Source organism: Neopelma chrysocephalum, unplaced genomic scaffold (assembly GCF_003984885.1).
Source record: "Neopelma chrysocephalum unplaced genomic scaffold, ASM398488v2 Primary Assembly neopelma1_200, whole genome shotgun sequence".
Lineage (NCBI taxonomy): Eukaryota > Metazoa > Chordata > Aves > Passeriformes > Pipridae > Neopelma > Neopelma chrysocephalum.
The window spans coordinates 2,697,753-2,716,541 of record NW_020897862.1 but is presented as its reverse complement, the minus strand read 5'-3'; the positions used below and the strand labels follow the sequence as shown (position 1 = coordinate 2,716,541).

General features: G+C 47.7%; 1 protein-coding gene across 4 annotated transcripts in view; it reads left to right on the top strand.

The window, feature by feature from the left end:
• The first annotated feature begins 2,921 nt into the window (after positions 1 to 2,921).
• The window catches only part of TMEM201 (transmembrane protein 201), a 29,191-nt gene continuing 13,323 nt past the window's right edge, over positions 2,922 to 18,789 (top strand). The window contains exons 1-6 of one of the 4 annotated variants that reach the window (XM_027702982.1): positions 2,922 to 3,019; positions 8,970 to 9,090; positions 9,955 to 10,149; positions 11,876 to 12,052; positions 12,617 to 13,008; positions 13,442 to 13,645. In XM_027702982.1, coding sequence (XP_027558783.1) covers positions 2,946 to 3,019; positions 8,970 to 9,090; positions 9,955 to 10,149; positions 11,876 to 12,052; positions 12,617 to 13,008; positions 13,442 to 13,645 — 1,163 coding nt within the window. In that variant the 5' untranslated portion in view covers positions 2,922 to 2,945. Of the gene's footprint in view, positions 3,020 to 3,353; positions 3,427 to 8,966; positions 9,091 to 9,954; positions 10,150 to 11,875; positions 12,053 to 12,616; positions 13,009 to 13,441; positions 13,646 to 18,789 lie in introns of those variants that run through there. The other 3 variants (XM_027702981.1, XM_027702984.1, XM_027702983.1) reach the window with 3 other exon arrangements.

Below are 18,789 nucleotides of genomic sequence, written 5' to 3'. Positions count from 1 at the left end.
TAGTGTCATTTGCCTTGGCAGCTGAGACAAACCCTGCAGATTTGAGCCCAGCTTCTGCCTTCCCTGGTGGCCTGAACAATGAGCTGCTCGTGATCTGAGCAGGAGTTGAGTTCTTGAGCATAAACAAGTGTTTATGGACATCTTTGACTTCAGGGACCGCTCACAGCAGAGATGGTGGTGTGCAGGCTTGGAAGGAGCATGGGAAGCATTGAGAAACAGCCTGGTAGTGAGCAGGGCTGTCTTTGATCAGGTAAAGTTTCCAGGCTGGTGTTTTGCTGCAGAAGTAGAATGGGCTGATAACTGGATTCAGATCCCATTTGTTCGCACCAGACCCCAGCTGATGACTGGTACTCAAGGTCATGTTTGACATCAGTGTGATGTAGGAGCTTACAGCAGAGAGAGCAGACTGTATGTATACCTCATTGTGAGGCAAAAATAACTGATTTCTGTTATGTCTTACTGAACAAAACAGATCACGTTCCTCCTAAGCTAAAACAGGAAACAGTTGAGTAAAAATTGACATGGGTTTTTTTATGGAGACGATGAGCAGCAAAAGCTTCACTCCCTGTATAGGAGGCAAAACTGTCAAACTGCTGATGCTATTTTTGAGAACTGGGACACTTGTGCTGCTACTCTGAAACATTTTCTGAGATTTGCTTTCCTAAATTAGCATTCCTCTGTACATACAGTGCTCTAGCTCACTTCTAAAATGTTAGTCAAATGTGTAGACTGCTGATGTCTTCTGAGAATGAGGGGAGGGAACTCCAGCCCTTTGGAGGAGTCTGGGCCTTGGTAAGACAGAAAGCAAGAGAAAGTGAACAGTTTTTTGTTCTGCCTAAATCTGATGGAAAATCAGGAATTCTGCGGGATTTTTGTTCCTGTTCTTTAGGCTTTGTTACCAATCCTGACAGAATTAGTCTTAATTTGATAGAGGGTTAATAAGCTATATTGGGAACTAATAGAGTTTCTGAATTAACATAATTAAATCCTTTTTCCTTCCTCTCTCTAATAGAATTTTTAAAATTCACTGGCCCTTGATTCCTTAAACCCTATAAAGAGTTACCATTTTTAGGTGACGCTCTGTGAGCAATCCCATTGATGTCACTGAGTATGGAATAAGCCTATTACCAGAGGAAAGAATTTGAAGTAGCTTTTACCAAAACGATACCTGAATTTAAAAATAACCAACCTTTCTCTGCTTGTGAAAGTCAAACTAAAAGCATTTTTCACTCTTCATTCCTCTTCTCCAGCTTCCACAGAAAGTCATTTTCATGGAAGACAGGTAAAGGCTTCATTAATAGTCCCTTTGTAGTTTAATTATCAGTAAGGTGATGAAACTACAGTCCTATCTGAAGTCACCACTATGACCCCATTAACTTTACCAGGACTGAACCTGTTCCTATTCATATATTAACAGTTAAATTGAGATTACAAACACACTGTTGCTGCAATAGTATGAGCTGCTCTTGTTGGTTAATTTAGTTTTGGAAGCATTTTTGAGGCATTTGAAGATTTGTCAAGTCCTTATGCTGTAAGACTTACTGCCTCCCTTTAGGTATCATGATATCCCTCAAAATACGTGCATTTGCTGAGAATTGGCATCCATGCTTGTATTGTGATTGTGCTCACTGTGATTTATGGTGGTTTTGCACAAGTTCCTCATTAGCTCCTTTAAGGAGGAAACTTTCAAACAATGCATCTCGGGCTGGACTGGTGCTACAGAGAGTTGATAGGAAGGGAGGGACCTCTGAAGAAAAAATAACCAGCTCTCCAGAAGTCCTAGAGGACCTCGAAGGTCTTCATGTGCCAAATAACTGGGTGGGTTGTTCCTCCTATCCCTATCGTTTGGGCTCATGAAACAATCCTTAAGTGACTGTGGTAAACAGTGGAAGAGAGATGGAAAAATTATGTCCCTTTTACATTTGTCAAGATGAAATATTCACTGTTACTCCACAGAATTCATTACCATGGTTAAATCTGTGGAGAGGGAAATGAAACAGTGAAGAGAGCCCAACCATAGTTAAGACAAGCTTAAAAGCACAGCTTACTTCCAGCACAAATATTTGTGAAGATCTTTTCCATTTGTGCCTTTTTTAATGGTGTTAAACGTGATGTTTGAAGCCTTTTTCCCCTTTCAGAGCTGGGACCTGTGAAGGGCCTTGAGGGGAAGGTGTAGGAAGAGCAGCTGAGGGGACTGAGAGGAGACCTCATTGCAGTTACAACTTCATTGTGAGGGGAAAGGTGCTGATCTCTGTGGGGATCAGTGACAGGACCCAGGGAGCGGCTGGAGCTGTGCCAGGGAAGGTTTAGGTTGGATTCCAGGAGAAGGTTCTTCCCCCAGAGTGTGGTGGGGCACTGACGAGGCTCCCCAGGGCAGTGGGCACAGCCCCAAGGCTGCCAGAGCTCCAGGAGCGTTTGGACAACGCTCTGAGGGACAGGGGGGAATTGTTGGGGTGTCTGTGCAAGGCCAGGGGTTGGACTGGATGATCCTTGTGTGTCCCTTCCAGCCCGGGATATTCTGTGACTGTGCGAATGACTCGGTGCAGCGCGGCCGCCCTTCCCGGGGACGCCCGGCCTGTCCGTCTCTAACGCGGAAAGCGCCGCGTCTAAATTTAGTCAAGCCAACAACTCCCCCCCCCCCCCCCCTCCCCCGCGCGCCTCCCGAGCGCGGCGGGCCCGGGGCCAGGCACGGCGGGGGCCAGGCACGACCTCCCCTCGCCGCCAGCCCCCGCACGGGGCCGGGGCAGCGCCGGGGGGCCCGCGGGGCCGCCCCCGCCGCCACGATCTCGGCCTTTTTTCGGCGGCGCTGACTCACGGCGGCCCCGCCGCACGACTCCGGCCTTTCCGTGAGTCACGCGCCGCCCCCGCCGCCGAGCGAGGGGCGGGACGGGGGGGCGGCCGCGCCGCGTACAAAGCGCCGCCGCCGGGTCGGGGCCGGGGCCGGCATGGAGGGAGCCGGGCTGGGCGCCACAGCCTGCGCCGCGGCTGCGGGGCTGCTGCTCTACCGCTTCGCGCGGAGGTACGGCCGGCAGGCAGGAGGAGGAGGAGGGAGGGAGGGTATGGGAAGGGAAGGGAAGGAGGGAATGAAGGGAGGGAGGGACATGGCGGGATGTGCGGCCCGCGGCGGCGGGAAGGCGCCACGCGGGGCCCGGTGCCCGGCTGTGGGGACACCGCGGCTGTGGGGACACCGCGGCTGTGGGGACACCGCGGCTGTGGGGACACCGCGGCTGTGGGGACACCGCGGCTGTGGGGACACCGCGGGTGCGCCCGGCCAGGGTTTGGGTCCGTCCCCGAGGAGGGTGCTGAGGGAAAGGCCCCCCGCGTTGTCAGGGTGTGGGTGAATGGCCGGATCTGTCCTTCCGTGTCGCCCGGAATGGCTTTTGTGTGTGCCGGGCTGAGCATCCAGGACGCACCGCGGTGGGAGCGGTGAGTACCGCGGGTCGCTGCCCTCACACCGCCGGGGACACGGGCTCCCAACGATCGGAGTCTCCCCCGTTTTTTCTGAAGCGTTTGGGGCAGGGAAAGAGAAAATCCTGCTTGCTGTCGTGGTTGGTGAGGGATGAAGGCAGGATTGTAAAATAACAACGCGCTTAGCACGGTGCTAGAACTCGGGGGGGGGTGTCCGTAGAAGTCAAAAAGATTGATCAGGGAGCAAAATTCTTTGGTTTCTTGATTGCACAGGACGTTCCTGACTTTCGGACAAATTCAGACCAGTTGGAAAGCAGGCTTGAGAAGCATCGGGAGAAGTGTGAGGATGCAGGGACAGAGGCTCCCGGGGGTCGGGGTCTCCCCCATTTTTTCTGACGTGTTTGAGGCAAGGAAAGAGAAAATCCTACTTCCTGTGGTGGTTGATGAGGGGTGAAGGCAGGATTTCATGGGGAACAGGGCTGTAAAATCACAGCATACTTAGCACGGTGCTAGAACTCAGGGAGATTCCATAGCAGTCAAAATTATTGATTAGGGAGCAAAATTTTTTGGTTACTTGGTTTCTTGATTGCACAGGACGTTCCTGACTTTAGAACAAATTCAGACCAGTTGGAAAGCAGGCTTGAAAAGCATCAGGAGAGATGTCAGGATGCAGATCTCATAAAAAGGAGCAAAGCTTTAATTTGACAGATTCTAATCTGGCATAGCGTGACAGGAGTGCAGGGATGTATGGAATATGAGGCACTTTAGTCTTTATAGCAACAGACAGCAATCAGCTCATCTACTGAGTGCTTCTCTTGGAGAAAAGGCAGCCCCAAGGGCTCCCTGTGTTAAGGTTCACTTCAAGTTTACACTTAGCAGTAGAAGCATATTTCTACATTCACAGTATCATGCTTAGGGTTTGCTCTAAAGCCTTTGCTGTTTGTGTAACCACATAAATGATCAGTGGCACGTTAGCCCATATACAAGACTTGGCATTTCTGTGACATATTTAGGGTAACCAAGAAATCCTGGTGGCCTGAAGCAATCCCAGTGAAGCAGGCAGTGTTTCTTTGACCCAGTTGAGGCTAACATGCCTTTTGAGGGAGGAGATTGCATTTGTTTTGCTCAAGTTCATCAAAAGGTCTCTGGAATGGAAAGCATTTCTTCCCAAGTCCTTGAAGACTGCTGGTAAATTCTGTCAGGAGGTGACCTTGATAATTCTTTGGGGGTACGTGTTTGTGTTTCTTAGTAATGTTCTGATGTGACCAGATTTCTTACTCTGCCTCACAAATTAATCTTCCATAGTCATCAAGGAGGACAGCTTTATGAGGGACACAGACACAATGTCAAACACAGATATGATGCTACCTTTGCTTTTTGAATCAAGGAAATAAAAGATTTGATGTCCACGTACAATGTACAGGAACTCCTTAATCCGTGTGAGTTTGGGTCAGATAGAAAAACTCTGGTATGTTTTGTGGTCTTTCTTTGAGATCACAACCTGGCTGCCTGTTTGTTGGTTGGGGTGCTGAGTTCAGACCAGCAGCTGTAGCAACATTTCCTTGGGGAGCTTGTGACAGGTACTGCAGTGGCAAAAAGAGGCACCTTTCCTGGAGCATCCTGTCCTGGGGCCAGTGTTCTCCAGAGTGTTAAAGTGGCTGAAGCTGCAGTTTCACAGTTCTGACAGCCCTTGAGGGGGACAAGCCCAGAGAGTGGTTACAACTGTGGGTCTGTGTCCCTGCCTAGGTCCACTGGGCACCTTGTTCCCTCTTAAGAGAACACTAGGTCTGGCTTTTATGAGAGGAGAGGGTGCATTGGAACCTCTGACACTGTACTAGAAATCTGATCCTGTGGCTAAATCTTCAATCCTGTCCACAACTGCTACTTGTGAGCAGATGTGTCTGTGACAGCATTCGCCTGCTGGAATTTAGATAGATGTGTTTTTCTTGCACTGGAAAATGGGCTTTAGCACTGGGTGTGCACTGACAGACCCCTTTATTGGCAGGTGATGGACATGGGCACAACCTGGAACTACCCAGGAGCTTCCCAGCTGGTGAGCTGGACTGTGCCATGGCTTGGTCTGTGCCAGGGGCTGATCTGTGCAAATCAGCTCCTCTTCCTGGCGTGTCTTTCCTTCAGATTTGCTGGCATAGCCATTTGTATAATTGCTTTGTAATCCAGTTGTGCCAGAATGAAGAGCGCTGCTTTAAATACTTTTAATGGAGAATTGGGTTTTTCTTATAATCCTTGGGTGAGGATGAGGATAACCCCCCTGAAGAACTGCACATCCATACTTCTTTTAAATATGGAAAACCAAACATCTTCATCTTCTGACCTAGTAGTAAAGGGGAGGGGGAATAGATGTAAATATTTATAAATATATGTAAAATATATAAATATTTATAGATCCAGTTTATTATTATCAGCACTTTTCAGGCAGACTGTTCTTCTGGCAATCCATTGAAAGTGTGGCCTTGAATATGTGTATAAATGAGGAATAGTGAATAGTGCTGGGAGTTGGAAGGAACCTAAGGTCCTCTTATGTTACGTGACAGACACAAAGTAGTTGCTAAACAGTGTTTGTCAGCAGGACCTGCAGAGCTGCAACCTGATTTTTGTGAGCAAAATGAAGTCATCTGATGGCCTCTCACAAGGAAACATTTTGTGTTATACTAGCACTGTCAGACACTTAGGTGTTGATTCCCTAAATGTGTTTGCTGCAGATATTTTCCCCTCACTGTTGTCTTAAGCAAATATCTTCTACCTGCAGAATAATTTATCCAAGCCTGGGAATTTTCTCGAGCTTGTTTGTGTGTGCAGGTTCCACACGGGGTTAGCCCAGCAGGTGAGCTGTGAGTGGAGTCCCCCTGTGCTGTCAGTGATTGTCACCTCTTGCTGCTCAGGTTTTATTTTGCAAGGAAGTTCTCTATCCCAGTGAAGCTGGTTCGAGTTAGTGCAGTGGTACATTATAAACTCCTCAGGGATGATTTGCCTGGTGTTTTGCAAGGGATTGAGCACATTGTAAGTGCTCAGTTTTGCATTGTCTGTCTCATCCCAGGGTGTGACTTCAGAAGCAGTGTGTGCTGTGGCTTATTGCCTTCAGCTGCTGCCTGAATTCAGTCAAGGTAAATATAGCTCCAAACTCATTAAATCTGTATTTGAGAGTCTTTCCAAATGCAGTACTTGGTTTTTGCTTTTTAAGTCCTGCCCAATTACTAGAAAACTAGTACCCCACCTACATGTTCTTGCCTAAAATGGCCTTTTTTCCCCCCTTGTTCTTCTTTTTGCATCCAGCAGATTGGGAACTTGGGTTTTTTGCACCTATTTCTATGGCAACAGATCATAGGTTCACAAAAGGAAGGATTATTGCCTCTTATCCTAAATAATCCAGGACTTAGCCATTTCTTTTGCATACATTGTGAGAATGAAGTGCTGCTGTTTAGTCCTTGGTAGCACTTCCTCAGCCTCAAGAACTAGAAGTGGAATCCTGTTTGGAAAATGATGGGAAGGTCTGGACTATACAGAGGATTTGATCTCTTATATCAGCAAGTTCTTGGATAGGGTTTGGCACTGATTCTTTTTCTGCTGAAAATTGGTGCTTCCACCTCCTCTGTCATGTCATGGAAGACGCTGGGGGTGGGTAGGGGCTGAAGTGTGGTGTGTCTTATTTCCATGGATGTCAGAGGATGGTGAACAGCAGCACGGGGGTGGGATTGTGGCATGTTCCACAGTACCTGGGACTTGGGCAATAACCTCCCTCAGTGGGTGGAGTTCAGGCTGTGCTTGCTGTGAAGTCTGTCTCAAGGAGCACTAGGATTTGTATTTTCATGGTTAAAGAAGCCTGCATGTTATACTTGCACAGCTTTTACCCCTGTGATAGTGAGATGAAACCAGTACCAACAGGTGTTGCTGTCCATCCTTCACATGGCTGTTTTGACAAATGGTTTTCTTGGCATTTGGACAGTGGGAGCTCATGGATAAGTCAGACTAACGACCTAGATTTGTCTGCTTTAAACTTTTTTTTTTTTTGCCTGTTAATTTCAGTAGTGGTATTTTTAACTCGCATCAGTTACTGTTTTGAGCCCCCTTGGCAGTGAAGAAAGTTGAGCAAGGAATATTCATTTTAGGAGGGGTGTGGGTGTTTGCATCTATTTTGGGGTGAGAATCTGTCACCCAAGTAGCTCCAGCTATTTTCTCTCAGCATCTGGCAGGGAATCCTCAATGCACGCTGGAGTTTCAGTGCTTCATTGCAAGCTTCAGCTCGTTGTTAGTACCTAGACTGGAAGGCCAGGCATTGCCTGAGGGTTGGATATTTTATGAACCAAGTTTCAAGGCACTGTCTGTGGAAATGGGAGGGAGGAAGAATGTTAATTGTAGGCATCCAGCTACAGAGGTGATGGCTGAGAGAGAGGGGAAGACCCAGCTGCCTGTTTGGTCACAGGGTGCCAGACAACACTTCTGCAGGATTCAGAGGGTGTTTCGCTATGGAATTTTGTAGCAGCAGAGACCATTTCCTAGAGCAGGAAGAAGAGAATTTGCTCTCAATTTGGGAGCATTTGGATTCCTGTTAGTTGCTTCCCAGGCCCTCCATGAGCCCCCTGCTCCATTGCTTTCCCTGCCGCTGCAGTGGAGCCACACAGATTAATGACTTAGTGGAGCTGGGCTGGTGGCAGCTGGGTCCATCTGTCTGCATAGCTGCCATAGCCAGTCCCTGAGCAGCTGCCCTCCCTTGGAAGTGGGACTGGGACTGGTTCTGATAAACCCACACAGCTGGGCTGTGCTGCCTTGACCTGCCAGGGAGCTCCTCGTGGAGACTGCACCAAGTTCTGAGACAAATGCAGACCTTCTTTAGCAGGCAGGCTCAGGGCTTGGGCCGCTGGAGCTCTTTGCTCAAACATCTGTCACAACCTGTGGTCACGTCACAGCTGTTTGTATTGGCTGCTGTTTTAACAGGATTGCTTTGAAAAACAAGGGGCTCATGGATCAAGGTCATTAGTCTTTATCCCTTCCGTTCTCAGGGAAGAGGTGTTGTTTCCTCAGTTCTTTATGTATCTAAAGCTGTGAAGAAACAGCTGTTAACAGTGCCTGAGCCTTGGGATAATGTGATAACCCTTGCTCTTGAAAAATTTTCTGTCAAAATAGATAGAACTGTAACCATGAGCCCCTTTCCTGGGTTTCTGAGCACCATCATAGGCAGCTCTTGTGGATCGTAACTTCCTTTTCCCAGAATTCTATGTATTAAGCATCAACTCTACATCACCCTTCTCATATAATAACACTGCTGACTATGGAGAGGATTTGCACCCCCAAATGTGCCCCTGAAAAACAGGGAAGTTGGTAATTCAGCATGTTCATGGTAGTAGTACAGAATTTATTTCTACTTTAACAACCCACCTTTTCATTGCCAAAGTGACTGCTCTGAGTCGTATCACCAAGCACACGGAACGGGAAGACTGATTGTTTTTCCAGCCCCTCTTGCCTTTCCCTGTTTGAAAACCTTTGCTTTCCTGTCCACCAGCTGAGTTCAGTGTTCGTGCCTGACACGTTTCCTCCCCCAGCAGGAAGAAGCCCACACATGTGACGGTGAACTGCTGGTTCTGCAACCAGGACACGGTGGTGCCGTACGGGAACCGCAACTGCTGGGATTGCCCCAACTGCGAGCAGTACAACGGCTTCCAGGAGGTACTGGGACAGGCTGGGAAGGTGGAACGGTGCTTTGGGAAATCCCTGCTCCTCCTCTGAGGTGATGCAGGCCCAGTGCACATGAATATCCAGCAGTTTGACAGCTGTGCTGAGCACTGGTGAGCTCAGCAGCCCATCACTTGATCAGCTTTGAGAAGGAATCCACTCTACTGGGATGTGCTGACTGTGATAATGAAGACAAATTTTCCTCCCTTTCTTTAAGGGGCAAAAGCGGCCTTGACATATCTCTTAAGAATATTTTTTTAAATATATGGAACACTGTAAAAATTGCTGCGCCAGGTGTGATAAAAAGGCTTTAATATAAACATTGCATGCGATTCTGCCATTCTGGGTGATTCCTGCTCCTTTCTACTGGACAAGGAGGACGGAAGAATAAAACCTCTATTTTTTAGTGATGCAGTCAGATTGTCTTTATTAATAGCCAACAACAGTAAAAGAGTTTAAAATCGTGTCCAAATAAATTTTAGGTGTCGGCACTATAGCAATATTAATTAAATTATTAATAATTTAATATTATCAACAATAAATAAAACAAATAATATCTAAAATATTGACAGTAAATAGAAATATATTAAAACATTATTATTCTCTGGTTTTGTATTCTGTTAAATAACAAAACTTGTCTTAAGCCAGAATCCAGCACAACCAGCTGCCTGCAATAGGTGTGTGGAACAGTGGGGGTGGGCAGAAGATTTGAAGCATTTTGTCTCTTTTTTTTTGCTTATTTACTTTATTACATAGGTGAATGCATGTAGAGCTCCTGACAGAGCTTAGGGAATCTTATTGCCAACCAGCTTTGATTTTATGATCTAATGTTTGCTTCCCCTCCTGCTTTTTTGTCAGAATGGAGACTACAACAAGCCCATCCCTGCCCAGTACATGGAGCACCTTAACCACGTTGTGTCGGGCGGCACAACTTTCTGTGATCCCACCAAACCACAGCAGTGGGTGAGCAGCCAAATTCTGCTCTGCAAGAAGTGCAACAACCATCAAACCATGAAAATCAAACAGCTGGCTTCATTCTCACCGAGGGAGGAGGTGAGTGTTTGACCGAGGCATTCCCATGCATGGCTCTGCTCTTTCTGCTTGATTTAATTCATCCTGCAGCCCTGTAAGCAGGAGAGAGAGCAGTTTTTCAGTGTACCATGGAATGATGCTCCAATAGTCTTCAGAAGCACTATGTGGCACTCCAGTGCAGAGGAAGTTACTGATTAGTGCTGCAAATTTACCTAATTCTACTCCAAAGCCAGAATGTAATGCCCTGTTCTAGATGAACCCAAAACATTGCTGAGATCAGCTTACAGCTCCAGTGCTTCCCATGGCCAAGCTTGCAGGATTTGGCAGGCACAGCTGCCCACTGGATACCTTGAAACCTTAACAGATTTTGTTTTTCCTGGGGCCCTGCCTGTGCTGCCCTGCATTATTAGTGCAGTGGGAGAGGAATCCTGTGCAGCCACATAATTTCCCTTGTTAGGCATCTGTGCCTAGGAGGGCAAAGGGAATTTTACAGTTACAGCAACAGGATTTCCTGCTGAGCAACTTCTTGGCTTTCCCATTACTTAATATGCATGGAGGATGGGATAATGGGGTTTTTCCTTCACAGTTTTTTGCCTCTCCAACGTTTCACACAGAGAATTTAGTGCTGCACTCCTTAGCTTTCAACCATTGTCAACAAACCTTGGGGTTAGACTGTGCTGTAGTGGGATGTGTTCATCCTCTGGTTTTGCCTAATCCAGTCTGCTTTGTGTAATTATAATGAGTTTGATCAGGATGACTCCCAGAGAACAGGTTTAAATTTGATCATGCTTAATGAGAGTATCTTCAGCTGGTGCCCTTTTCTCAGCTTCATTTCTAGTCCCTGCCTCTTGCCAGACCTATGCAGTTCCTCAAAGCACTGCCTCTGGCCCCTTTTTAGGCATTCAGTGACCTGCAGTGTCTGTGCCAGCTGAGAAACACAGGACTGTGTTATCCAGCATGGGTGGATAAGTGTGTCAGTGGCAGCAGTGGCCCCTTGCAGCATTGCTGGCCTGTTCCAGTGAGGGATAACCCTGCTGCTCCTGGTCTCTGCCATGGGATTCTTTCTTGGTTCCAAAAGATGGAACCTATGGAACTGCTGGAGCAAACTCTTGGGCCGCCTCAATGCACCATCCTGCTTCCAAAGAAGCTGCATGTTTTCAGCTGACACTTTTGGTACAAGGATCTTGGAATTAGAAGAGCCCTCGGAGCTTCTGTGATAAGTGATGTGTCCACTGTAGTGACACTGAAAAATGTACCTACTGACCTTTTTTCCCTGTTAATGATTTGTGGAGCTCATCTCACTAAGGCCTCCAAACAGAGACAACCTTCAAGTTTGCGGCTGATGTTTGAAAGGAGCTTGTGTCTTTCTCCAGCACAGCTGAGTGAAGGGGCAGCAGGTATTTTGTGTCCCCTCATTTGAGGAGGGGAAGAGCAGTTTTAGTTTCTTGTCTCACCTCCTGTGTTGAGTTCGTAAGGTCTCAATAAAGACAGCAAAATAGGGCCACAGAAATTCAGCATCCTGGAATTGGGCCACAGCAGCCTTCTCCAAGGCTTTTTTCATCTCTTCTGAGACATGGGGGCTGGGTCAGCTGTATGTGAAGTTGGTTGCATGCCTGGCCTCCAGCTTGGTTTCAGGGGGCTGTTCCTCTGGAGACTGGAGTCATGCTTTGCCTGTCAGGAGGAAATATGAGAACAGATGAGGGACCTGCAGTTCTCACCTACATTTCCTCTCCTATTCTCTCACCAGGGCAAGTATGATGAGGAGATTGAGGTGTACAAGCACCACCTGGAGCAGACCTACAAGCTGTGCCGCCCGTGCCAGGCTGCTGTGGAGTATTACATCAAACACCAGAACCGGCAGCTCCGCGCGCTGCTGCTCAGCCACCACTTCAAACGCCGCGAGACAGACAAGGCCTATGCCCAGGTGAGGGGGCTCAGGAGGAACTGCAGAGAACTCCATACCACTGCACCTGGCTTTGCTGCTGGGAAAGGAAGGCAGCAGCCTTAGGGCTACCTAAACCTGGGAGCTGCTTCTGTACCAGCAGTTTTTAAAAGTGCAGCGTAGTTGCCACAGATGCTCCTGATGTTAGTTTGAGGTTTTCCTCCTGCTGGTGTCATTCAGGCCAGTTGCCAGAAGGCAAGTCTAATGTAATAATAACAGAGTGGAAGGAAAATTATTGGACAGGCAGAGAAGGGGAGGTAGGGAAGGCAATTTATGAGTGCAAGGGGAAAAAATTAAAAAAGAACGATGGGAAGTGAATTATGACGTTCTCCCTGCCTGACCTTGGCTTCTGCTCATAGCTCTGCAATTGCTCCTTGCTAGTCTACAACATCAATGTGGTGTCAGCCCAGTACAGAGACTTAGAAAGACCTTAGCAAAACAGTCCAGTAAACCATACAGTCTGGAAGTGTTTCTTAAAGCACCATTTCAAAACCTTACTGCAGTTCCTTCAGACTTCTGACAAGGTGTTTCTCCCTTCTTCTGCAGAACTTATGTTCATCCTCCTCCTCTGCTTCCATAACCACACCAGCCCAGGTGATACTCCTGCGCTTCCTGGCCTTCCTCAGCTGCGCGTTCCTGGTTCTGATGGCCTTGTATGGGTCAGGCAACCCCTTCTCCCTCAGCACAGCAGTCCCTGCTCCCGTTCCCTCTGGCCCAGCGTCCCCTCGGAACAGGACTGGCACAGGCTTCCATGCAGACGTGGGCAATGACACCTCGGTGAGGGTGGCAGGATGGAGGGAGCTGCTCCAGCTGCTCCCGGAGCACGTGGTGGAGAACCTGAGCGCCGTGTGGGCTTACGGGAAGAATCACCAGATGGCTGTGGCTGTGCTGGGGCTGTTCACCTGCCTGCTGGCCATGTTCCTGGCTGGGAGGATCAGGTGGGTGTGCACTTCACTTCTGGTTCACTTCAAGGAAAACTGTGTTATGTTGGAGGTCTTTGGTCCAGTCTTGACTCGGTGATCCAGGGATAAACATCTGCCAGAATGGCACACATGGCACTGGGTGGCACAGCTCTTTGCCAGCAGGCTGGGTGGAGACAGCAGAGCTTGCTTTGGATCTGTGCCTTGGTTCATTCAATTTAAGCTTCAGTTACTGTGAATGAAGAGTTCCCTGTGCAGCTCTGGTAGAAAATGGAGCTGATCTACTCAGATGCTTACACAGCAGTGGGCAGGGCTGCACCTAGTCAGAGGCAGTACATAACCTGCTCAGTCTGTACCCTTCCCTCCTCTTCCCCACCTTCCCTCTCCTTCCTCAGCACCGAGGCAGTTGGCTGGTGTTCAAACTCTTGTTTTGGTTATTTTTTCTTTGCAGACTCCGGCGAATCGACGCGTTTGCCTCAGTGCTGTGGTTCGTGGTGATGAGCCTGCACGTAGCTGAGAGGTACCTGAAGATGGAAACCCCCAGCTGGCTGGACACAGCCAAGTTTGGCACCACGTCCCTGTGCTGCCTGGTGGGATTCACCGCAGCCGTGGCCACGCGGAAGTCGACGGGCCAGCGGAGATACCGGCCCCGAAGGTCAGAGCCAGAGCAGTGACCCTGGGGGAAGGAGCAAAAAAAGCCTTGTGAACTCTTTGCGACTGGTGCTTCTCTCTCCTCTTTTTATTTTCCTTTCCTCTGTTTCCTTGTTTGTTTGGTTTTTTTAATCAGATAAGCAGTGAAGATCTCTTCTTCCTTTTTATATAAATATATATATATTTTAATTTTTTTCCCATCTTTGCTTACCACTGTGCTAGCTGCTTGGAGCACTTCCACTGCTAGCCATGGAAGCTACTCCTGCTGCCTCCATTCTCCCTTCCTCCTGCATCCTACATCAGCAGTGCAAATATCCAGCTTCCCCAAAGCCAGTTCTTCCAGCAGCTGCCTCACAAACTGCTCCATGAATGCAGCCTCCTCCCCCTTCTGCTCCTCCAGCCAAAGAGATTCTGGCTCCTCCTGTCCTCCCAGTTCTTCTCACTGCCTCTCCATCCTTAGCCACTCACAGAGGAACCCTCTGCCTTGATCCACCATGGGGCCCAGGCCACCTTCACTTTTCTAATGGTGCTGGTCATTTTAACTTGGAACTGATGGGAACTTGCCTCTGGATTTGGAGTCCTCGTAACGTGTGCTGTGGTAACATGCCCAGGCATGCGAGGAGGGGACCACAGGTAGCCCATAACCTGGTTCTTCTTGCCTTCCACTGTGTAGCATCATTTACCTGCATGTTCTCTAGCTCTGCCCTTCTCCTGGCTCCTGTTTTATATGGAGAAGTGTCCTTAAGTGCTGTTGACTGGAACTCCAATAATTTATTCAAAAGGGTGCTTTACAAGGTCATGTAGCTCAGGGTGTCTTGATTTAATACCTGAAAGCATTCAGCTGGTTGAGGCTAAATTTTCAAATCTACCAGTGGCTGTTGCTTTCAATGCCAGTTTTCTTTGGGTTTGTTACCCACCCAGTCCCTGAGGAACATCTGTGTACAAGCACAAGTGGATAAAAATGCGTGTGTTCCTTCACTCCTATAGAAGAAATCTGTGATAACAACCTCATGCTGTGATACATGGTCAGCTGTCAGTGTTCATCACTACTTACTCAGGCAATGTTTATTGCTGAGAACACAGATAGGAAGGATGTGCTATAGGAAGGGGTGGGAGCTCTGCTGTGGGACTGCATGGCAACAGAGATGGATTTTTGGGGTTACTTGGAAGGGTTCTCTTTTGAAGTCTGGCATTGGTGCTAATGCTGCTGAAAAAAGGGGGTCTGGAAATTGTGATTTGAAGCTGAGTGCCTGGCAGTCCTCTGCTGAAAGCTGGGATAACTGGGTGGGGAGGGAGGAAGGAGCTTCCAGCTGCTTGGGTTTTTGTGGGATTGACTTGTTGGGACCTCTTAGGATCAGCAGTCTGAATATCCTGCACTGTTGTTTGCAAGGCACTCCACTGAGTTTCTCTGATGGATTTGGGTCTTCCAAGAGGAAATAGCGCTGTTACAGAATATCTGCTGTTTTCTTCTGTTCCAAATAGCACAGTGGAACTTGGCCACACTGACAGTCTGATATAAGTTAATTGGATGTCATGATCTTCCAGTGTATAAACTCTAAAATAATCGGAGTGGAGCCCTCACTGTGAAGTATCTGCAACTCCTGCTGAAACATTCAGACACTACTGGGTGCTGCAGATGCTGGTGAAATCAGAGAAGCTTTTTTAAAGGAAACAAAAGATTTCGTAGCTTTTCTTAGTTACTGCTCTTCCAACCTGTGATCGTTGTGAAAGCACAAAGGTGACACTGTGAGGTTCTTTAACAATAAGCCAGGCTGAGTGTGCCCTGGGAAGGTGCAGCTCCTGGCTGAAGGACTGTGTGCCTGTAACTTAGCAAGGGAAGGGGCCACACAAACCTGCTTCCCTTCTGGGCTCTCCTTTGGAACGTTTTTCCAGTGCCTTCAGACAAATATCCACCTCCAAGCCCACAGAACACCTGTCTCCATTCTGGTGCTTGTGAATGATGCTGTTCTGAGGGTTGGTTACTTATTTACCCACAAAAGGAACCCAGCACCTGCAAAGTCTGGTTCCATCTTCCACCTTCCCATCACTTACCAATCCTGACCCAAAACGCTTGTCTTCCAGCTCACAGGTTGCTTCTTATTCCAGTCTCAGACTTTCAAAATGATGATAATAATAACCATTTTGTCCCATTTTCTGCAGGGGCACTTGATTGAATTTAGAGAATTGTTTCAAAGTAAATACTGCAGGAAGCCACGTGACAAAGCAGGGGGAAAAAAGCCAGCAGAAGCGTGCTGGGTCAGACTTTCACAATCCCTCTGGTGCCTCTTTCCTACTCTCCCTTAGGAGATTTAATAGGAAACATTCCTTAAAAATCCAATCTTTTTTCTCTGTACCTATCAGCCTGTTGGAGCAGGGAGCAGTGTTAAGACAGAAAGTAATAAGCTCGTGAAAGGATGGGAAGTGGCAGAGGATAAAAGCCCTAAAAAAAACAAAAAAGGGGACAATTTATGTGCTATCAACTGTTTACTCAGCTCTCCTTTCAGTGCAGTGATCCCTATAATGTTTCCCTGGAAAACTCCTCACTGCAGCAGCCCTTCCAGCACCACTGTTCTGCAGCCCATCTGCTGTTCAAAGTGGGGTGGACAAAGCCACCTGATGAGATGGGCACTGGCACCAAATCCAGTGCCAGCTCTGCCATCCTCTGAAAAAGCTGCACAGAAAACCCAGGACACCCTGAGCTGTCATGGCCATTAAGTGAGATAAGACACCAGACTTTCTTTTTCCTTCCTCCCTTTTTCCCGCTTCAGGACTTTAAAATTTTCCTCCTAAAGTTAAACAGGAAAAGACTGATGTTTCTGTTGAGCTGTGATTGTCTTCTGCACTTACTGCACAGTTTGGGTTGGAAGTTCCTCCTGCAGCTCTCCTGTGGGATGTGTCCCAGTGATGGGAGAAACCTCCTGTTTGAAGGATATATTGAGTCTGCTGGCAGGAGGAGGGGTGTGAGCAGCTGACAGGCTGTGGGGATGGCCATGGCAGTCATGCCTGATTTCTATCAGCAATTATCCCTTTTTTATAAGAATAAAATTAATCTGTTCAAATTTTCTTGCCCAGTAGCAAGGAATCTCTCAGTGGCAGCTTCTGAAGATGCTTGGCAGCCTCTTAGGATGCTTTGCTTTCAGGAGCTGAAAATCAAGGCTCTGTTAAGCTTCTCTGTGCCCTGTTTCACCTGCCCTCCTGTCTCCTGTTTTCCTCCCATCTCTTTAGCAGCACTTTGGGTTTTCTCTTTCAATTTAAACTTGCCCCATCTTTGAGCCCCCTGAGGTCAGGCACCTTTTATGATATTTTTCTCTTAAGTGTTATGTTGTTTGACCATTCCTGTTCTTTTCTCTTATTCTCTTGTCTTTTTCCCTGTGCAGTGCTGGGATGGGATGGGGAGGATGCAACTAAATATCGGGAACAGGCAGTTGGCAGAACTGTGGGAAGGAGTGGGATTTACACTGTGAAACCTGAATAATCCTGTTAAAGAATATTTTAGCTCTGCTTGCACAGCAAATGCAGACCTACGCTGAGTTTAAAATCTTTTAATCTGGGAGATATGTTAACTGCAATTGAATACAAGCAAGAAATCCATTTGTCTTCGCTTTATGCAGATTAATACCAGTGAAGTATATTTACAGGTTGCACTAATTTACATGTCAGAACATCAGAAAGCTACTTTGTTTTGTGGCCAAGCTGTACAACTGATCTCTGTGGTGCTTTGTTCATGACTTATTGAAGAACTTTTGGACTTGTAATTGGAAACATTTCATGGGTGAAACAAAATAACTCAACACCTGTTGAGGTGGGGTTCAGTTTTAATGCCAAAGAAGCTTTTGTCTGTACTCAGGTGTCAGCTTATTTCCCCCCCTTCTTTGTGCCTCAGCATGTCTGTGCTGCTGCTTCTCAAAACACCAGAAAACCTCAGAGCCTCAAAACCAAACTTGCAGCAGTTGAATTTTTGGTCTTTTAGAGACTCTGATGCTGACAGTCTCCTCTCTTTCTGCTTCTCTCACATGGTTGGTCTCTCATGCTTTTGCTGATGGTAGAGGAAGATGGATCTTTTAGGGGAAAGGGAAGAAAGGAGGAGAAGGGTGGGATTTTCCAGAGGTGTTCTGGTTTATAAAACTGTAGCATTCAAGCTGTACCAGTTGTGTCTCAGACAACGAGGCCTGTAAAAGATCAGTTGTGAGTTTGCAGTATTTTACTCTGGACTGTTCCTGGGGAAAAAAATAGGTAAATCACCACTACCTTTACTGAGCCTGTTCTTGCCATACCTGATTTAATGCCAAATAGACTGTTCTAGACACTGCCACGCTGTAGGTTCTGATGGAAGGTGCTTTGCATTTTTCACCTGAGGTTCAATTAGGACACAGCTCAGCAGTTGGATATATCACCTGACTGCATGATTGCTTCCCCCACAGTGGATCCAGCAGAAGGAAATGTGTGCTCCCAGCTCAGGTATTCTGGTGCAAGTCCATGCCCTGAGCACAATCCTTCCCTCCCTGTTCAGCTGAGGTGCTATTTTGTGTGACACACACAGGGGAACACATTTCCTCCTGCTGGGTGGGACAAGAGCTAACAAAGGGCTGGTAGCTAATGAACACAGCTGGCACAAAAGCATCCAGGACCACTTGATCAGTGCTTTGAGCTTCTTGTTTTCCATTAGCTGGACTCTTTATTTCAGGCCAGAGAGGAACACTGTGGTAACCTGTGGTTACGAGATGCAGCTTTGAAGCCTGAGGGTTCTCCCAGCCATGCAGGCCAGAGCATGCAAACATTTTAACAGTATTAGAGGGTTTTTTGCCCAAAAGCCCCTAATTCAAGGTGCTGCTCTTTCACACTGGCTGTGTGCTGGTGTCTGGACCAGAGGATGGTACAGCAGAGTGGAGCTGAGGTGGTGAGGGTTGTGTGTCACTTGAAATCAGATCTGCTCCATGCCCAAGTGCCTGACTCTGGCTCATCTGCCAACTCAAAATCTTGTACCCTGCCCAGCAGAGCCAGATTTATAAAGGGGCTGATGTGGGTTCTTTAAGTGCCTTTCCCTGGACAAGATCTGTGACAACACTGTGTTGCTTTGCTTCAGTGGAAGCACCGAGGCTGCAGCGTGGGACAGCAGTGCCTGTGTGTCTGCCAGGCCAGTGCTTCTGT